At 34.2% G+C, this 6,947-nt stretch overlaps 1 protein-coding gene across 1 annotated transcript in view; it reads left to right on the forward strand.

The window, feature by feature from the left end:
* The window catches only part of LOC132124429 (protein APCDD1-like), an 8,991-nt gene extending 2,044 nt beyond the window's left edge, over positions 1-6,947 (forward strand). The window contains exons 4-5 of the mRNA XM_059535420.1: positions 5,256-5,571; positions 6,538-6,947. Coding sequence (XP_059391403.1) covers positions 5,256-5,571; positions 6,538-6,947 — 726 coding nt within the window. The remainder of the gene's footprint in view (positions 1-5,255; positions 5,572-6,537) is intronic.

Consider the following 6,947-nt stretch of genomic DNA (forward strand, 5'->3'; position numbering starts at 1 on the left):
TGAGCGAGAGTCTCTCCTGCACTTTCACACGCATTCAGAGTCAACTTCCAGTGCTTGATCCTCCTAGTGCATGTGAATAACCAGCTCTTCATCAGCCTCACACAGAAATAATCATTTAAAGACAAAACAAGGATTAATATAGGCTAAAACAACTAACAATCAAGATATGCCTTATTTTAATTAATTGTCCTTTTGAAGATTTTTTAAAATAAGATAAAATAAGTTTTGAATACAGTAAAACAACAACAACAAAAATCTAAATGTCTTATTTTAATTCATTTTTCTTTTGAAGATTAAAAAAAAAAAAAAAAAGCATTAAATACAGTAAATCAACTAAAAATTTAAATATGTCTTATTTTAATTAATTGTCCTTTTGAAGATTTTTTTAAATAAGATAAAATAAGCATTAAATACAGTAAAACAAATAGCAATCAAGATTCGTCTTATTTTAATTCACTTTTCTTCAAAAAAAATTTTGAAGCAATAAATACACTAAAATAACAAAAAAATCAAGATACATCTTAAATAATTTATTCAAGAAAGTTTTTTTTAATAAGATAAAATAAGCATGAAATAAAGTAAAACAAAAAAAATCAAAATGTCTTATTTTAATAATTTTTTCTTCAAGAAATGGTCTAAAATAAGATAAAATATACATGAAATACACACACAAAAAAAAACTAAAAATCAAAATATGCCTTATTTTAATTCATTCTTCTTTGAAGATTTTAAAAAATAATATAAAATAAGCATTAAATACAATAAAACAACAAAAAATCAAGAAAACAACAAAAAATCAACATTTTTTGGTGTTTGAAGAACAAAGATTAATTTTAAAACTGATTTCTAGACCTGAAAATGTCATGGACATTAATACAGTCTTAATGTGCAGTTTTATACAAATATTCACTTTTCTAGTCATGCAGAAACTGTGATTGTGTGCTGAGAGCAGACGCTCGGACCACAGCAGATATGTGAGATCAGTGGAAAGGATCGTAGATTTAGGTGAAGTACGTCTTAGTTTGGACACACTCGCATGAATCTGCTCCTCTTGATCTTCACAAGCTGTGAATCTAAAGCAAGGGTCTGGAGGGCCTCAAGAGGACTTTAAATGATTAGTAAATTAATTGATTAAAAAGAGTGCAAACCCTGAGGAGCATTCAGTTCCTAAAACGGCTGAAAAATACATGAAGCTTTCGACAGAGGAATGATTCATTCATGAAGTGCCATGTTCGCTGAAGTGCAAGTCTGTATAATACATGACACTGTGCTTAATTTGGGAAGTGGCATTGTCTGTGATTAATTCATGCGAGCCTGGTCTGTCACTGTCTTCTGCACACGACACATTCACCCAGAGATCATGCATCGGCTGTGTCTGAAACCGTTTAAAGAGTGTGATCTCCGTCTGCTTCAAAGGGAATGTGGAAATAGTGTGTGTTTGCGAAGGATTGCGGCTCGGCGGCGCGTGCCTCTGGCTCTATCCGAGGCTGAGATGAGCTTTTTCTGATGGATTCATTTCTTTCATGTGCACAGCCCCCCCACCGGCGCTCGCCGCAGCTAAAGGAGGCCGGGAAACATGTAATGCAATGTTAATGCATTCTAGTTCAGCCTGAATTATTGATGTCCGGTCGGCTCCAGTAAGACACGTGGAGAGGAGCGTCCCGCTGTCCGTCAGCTCTCAGATTGATTGAGATTAAATCAAAGCTGATCTCAAATCATCGTGACAGAATTATGATTCAGAACTGTCCTTGCGTCTGTCAGCTTCTCTCGTTAACTGGGCTTTAGTTTGCGTTGATCTGTGCACGCATGCAAACTAGTGTTGCTTTAAAATCACTCATAAACAATTCTGTTAATATTTCAAAATCGATTTAGTCTTTCTTTTTAATTTTAGTTAGCGTTATTTTAGTACTTGAAGGTAAACTAAACAAAAATGAAAAATGACACTTTTTTTTTTTTACTGATACTTCCAAAGTTTATTATGAGAAAACTGGCTTATGATACACTGTAGAGATTTACTATTATTAGAATAACTTTCCTGGATTTAATTGGTCGAGAGAAACCAAATATCTAAATTGTCTCTTATATCAACTTTATTTTGGCTAAACTTAAAATGTTAAAGGTGCATGAACACTTTATTGAGTTAAAATAAAAGAATAATTAGTGTAGATTTGAATGCATCAATAAAATGTGTTGACTAGAAACCAATATCACATTGTTTTCCTGCAAAGAATGTATAAAGTCAAATTATTGCATATTAAAAAAAATGAATAGTGAAGAAAAAGTAATTGTGTAAAGCAGTAGACCACGGCGCTGGCAACACCAAGGTCATGGGTTCGATTCCCAGTGAATGCATGGACTGACAGCATTAATAGCTTAATTGCAATGTTTATTAAATTAAATATGAATGTAAAAATATAAACAATTTACATCAAATACACACATAAAAGAATGCAATGCAAAATTAAACGGATGGTGTAAACACAGCACGAATCCGTCTTCATTGTTGAGCAGGTGTGATGTGTGTGATGTTTGAGATGCTCAGATGGGGTTTGCTGGTTAGTGGAGACACGATCAGTCGCTCTGTATTTCTGCAGCTTCTCCTGCTGCTCTGCTGTTTAGTTCTTGCTTGTGTTGGAAGGGTTTTATTTCCGCTCGGTCTCATGCGCTCGGTGCATTGCATGCTAAATCAGATTCAAATGGTCTGAATAATCTGAGCAGTCGGGTTCTCTCCAGAGGCTCTGGCCGTGTGAAGCAGAATCAGGTTCTCTGTGCTGAAGCTCATCGATAACCTCTGAATGATTAACCAGTTTAATATGCCAGGTCAAGTTTATTTATATAGCGCTTCTTACAGCACAGTTTGCTTCTCAGCAGCAGTAAACAGACAGTGTCAGGATTTAGGATTTTCAGATATGATGCTCTGCATCATTCATCATGGATCGTCTGTCTGATTTTTGAAATGTATTTTCTCTGGGAAACCTAAAACATATAGTATAGAAGAAAATTGCAATAAAAAAAAGAATTGTGATATTAAGACAAAAATTGCAATATAAAGTCAAAATTGCGATTAAAAAGTCAAAATTGCGATATAAAGTCAAAATTGCGATAAAAGTCAAAATTCCAATATAAAGTCAAAATTGCGATTAAAAAGTCAAAATTGTGATATAGATTCTAAATTGTGATAAAAGTCACAATTGTAAGCTCTAAAGTCAATATTGTGATATAGAGTCAAAATTGCAATATAAAGTCAAAATTGCGATTAAAAAGTCAATATTGTGATATAGAGTCAAAATTGCTATTTAAGTCAAAATTGTGATATAAAGTCAAAATTGCAATTAAAAAGTCAAAATTGCAATATAAAGTCAAAATTGCGATTAAAAAGTCAAAATTGCGATTAAAAAGTCAAAATTTGCAATACGAAGTAAAAATTGCAATTATAAAGACAAAAATTGCAATATAAAGTCAGAATTGTGATATAGAGTCAAAATTGTGATATAAAGTCAAAAATTGCGATTAAAAAGTCAAAATTGTGATATAGATTCTAAATTGTGATAAAAGTCAAAATTGCAATATAAAGTCAAAATTGCGATTAAAAAGTCAAAATTGTGATATAGATTCTAAATTGTGATAAGTCAAAATTCCAATATAAAGTCAAAATTGCGATTAAAAAGTCAAAATTGTGATATAGATTCTAAATTGTGATAAAAGTCAAAATTCCAATATAAAGTCAAAATTGCGATTAAAAAGTCAAAATTGTGATATAGATTCTAAATTGTGATAAAAGTCACAATTGTAAGCTCTAAAGTCAATATTGTGATATAGAGTCAAAATTGCAATATAAAGTCAAAATTGCGATTAAAAAGTCAATATTGTGATATAGAGTCAAAATTGCTATTTAAGTCAAAATTGTGATATAAAGTCAAAAATTGCGATTAAAAAGTCAAAATTGCATAAAGTCAGAATTGTGATATAGAGTCCAAATTGCGATATAAAGTCAAAAATTGCGATTAAAAAGTCAAAATGGCGATTAAAAAGTCAAAATTGTGATATAGATTCTAAATTGTGATAAAAGTCACAATTGTAAGCTCTAAAGTCAAAATTGTGATATAGAGTCAAAATTGTGATATAAAGTCAAAATTGCTATTTAAGTAAAAATTGTGATATAAAGTCAAAAATTGCGATTAAAAAGTCAAAATTGCATAAAGTCAAAATTGCGATTAAAAAGTCAGAATTTTGATAGAGTCAAAATTGCGATATGAAGTAAAAATTGCGATTTAAAAGTAAAAATTGTGATATAGAGTCTAAATTGCAATATAAAGTCAAAATTGCGATTAAAAAGTAAAAATTGTGATATAGAGTCAAAATTGCGATATAAAGTCAAAATTGCGATATGAAGTAAAAATTGCGATTAAAAAGTAAAAATTGTGATATAGAGTCTAAATTGCGATATGAAGTAAAAATTGCGATTAAAAAGTAAAAACTGTGATATAGAGTCTAAATTGCGATTTAAAAGTAAAAATTGTGATATAGAGTCAAAATTGCGATATGAAGTAAAAATTGCGATTAAAAAGTAAAAACTGTGATATAGAGTCTAAATTGCGATTTAAAAGTAAAAATTGTGATATAGAGTCTAAATTGCGATATGAAGTAAAAGTGGCGATTAAAAAGTAAAAACTGTGATATAGAGTCTAAATTGCGATTTAAAAGTAAAAATTGTGATATAGAGTCTAAATTGCGATTTAAAAGTAAAAATTGTGATATAGAGTCAAAATTGCGATATAAAGTCAAAAATTGCGATTAAAAAAATCAAAATTGTGATATAGAGTCTCAATTGTGATAAAAGTCACAGTTGTAAGCTATAAAGTCAAAATTGTGATATAAAGTCAATATTGCAATTAAAAAGTCAGAATTGCAAGATAAAAACTCAGAATTCCGACTTTTCTTGCAATTCAGTTTTACTCAAGTTTATTTCTTGTGATTCTGATTATATATCTAAATTTATATTAGAATTAAGAAGAAAAGTCTGAATTCTTAAATTTGAAATCACGCAAAGTTGCGATGATAATATGATAATATACAAGTAAATGGCAGAATATATACAAATATATGACAAAAAAAATATACAAATGAATAAAAATCACCAGCATTTTATTTCTGCAAGACGTGTTTTCTGATCGAATTGAATCAGATTTGATTGTATGATTGAAAGTGTCTCACATTAAGAGCATGAAGAGTGAGATTCAGGTGATGTTTTTCAGACGGAGCGCTGTGAAGTCTGTCGGATCGTGTCTTCGGCGGATCTTCATCATCCTCCGGTTCTGCCGGTCCAGCCTGAGCGTCCGGTGCGTCTGCAGGGACACTGGGTGAGCACACGGTGTGAGGTGCGTCCGGGCGTCCTCTTCCTCACCCGACTGCTGACCTTCCACGAGGACAGCCAGACCTGGAGCGGTCAGTACGACCACTTCTCTGACCCCGTCTGCCATCACCCCACCTTCAGCATCTCAGCCAGCGGACGCTACACCCGCGGAGCTCCATCCACAGCCATCAGAGGAGCCGTCCAGTTCACCTTCACCGGTCAGTGACCTCACCCGCTGATCCATCACTGCTTTAACACATCACTTTATGCATTAAAATGCTGACAAATGCAAATGAGGCATTCTCTAATTAAATATGCACATATTTCTGGTTCAAATTCTAGTTTGATTTCCTCTTCCTATTAGAGTTTAAAGTTTTTCCAGAGGGGTTTTGGATTTCTCTTTTCATCACAAAACAGAAAATACTGCCAACAGACAGAAAACAGAAGCACTCTCACTATGTTTTCAGGAGTAAAATGTATAAATCAGTGTGAAATATGAACAAGCCTTCAGAATATAGAGAGGAATAAGACCGTAAACTGCTGTTTGTGAGAGATTATGGATTGGAATTTAAATCTAAACACGCAAACAGATAAAGTGCAATCAAATAAACGTATGAAAGTGTATTTTAGATATTTTCTATGAAAGCCTGTTAACATCATGGAATAAAAAAATAAAACTAATTTGGACTTTTCTTGCAGTTCAAGATAAATACTCACAATTCTGTTTTGTTTTTTTCTCAATGTTTTATATCAAAGCTTTTACAGTTATAAGGCATCATGAGAAAACTAACTAGTGCTGAATTCTGACTTTTTTTCGTGCAATTCACTTTTTTTAAATTCTGACTTTATATCTACAGTTTTGGAAAAAATGATTGAGATAAAAAAAGCCTTTTTTTTATTATGTGATGCAAACAGGCTTCCATTATATACAAACTAATTAAATATATATATATATATATATATATATATATCACCAAATACATACAATTAAACAACAATCACAAATATTTTACGTCTGCAAGATGCATTTGTCACTGATAGAGAATAACTGAATGACTGAATGAGAATCAGATCTGACTGAAGGATTAAGCATCCTAATATGATTCAGTTCGACTCTTCCATGTGTTGTTATTGCTGAAGTCTGGTCTCCTCTTCACGGGTGTGATGCTGTTCCTCTCCTGCAGTGACACACATGACGGTGACACCGATGGATGTGGCCACCACGTCTCTGCTGAACGTCCTCCGAGGGCGAGCGTGTGGCTCCGAGGGCTCGTGGCAGCGGGGCGTCCCGCAGGACGTGACCTGGACCTCGGGCTGCGCGGCGCTGGGCGTGCGTCTGCCTCACACCGAGTACGAGCTCTTCCGCTCCGGCCAGGACTCGTCTGGACACAGCCTCCTCTACAACGGCCAGAGACCCAGCGATGGCTCCAGTCCCGACCGGCCCGAGCGACGGCCCACCAGCTTCCAGCCGCCTCTGAGCCGCTGCAGCCGCGGGGGGCGACAGGGAGACCAGCGCTTCAGACTGAGCTCCGGCTGCGGCGCACACACACTGCATGGACTCCTGCCCTTGATCCTGCTGCACAGCTTCATCTAG

This window comes from Carassius carassius, chromosome 42, assembly GCF_963082965.1.
Source record: "Carassius carassius chromosome 42, fCarCar2.1, whole genome shotgun sequence".
Taxonomy (NCBI): Eukaryota; Metazoa; Chordata; class Actinopteri; order Cypriniformes; family Cyprinidae; genus Carassius; species Carassius carassius.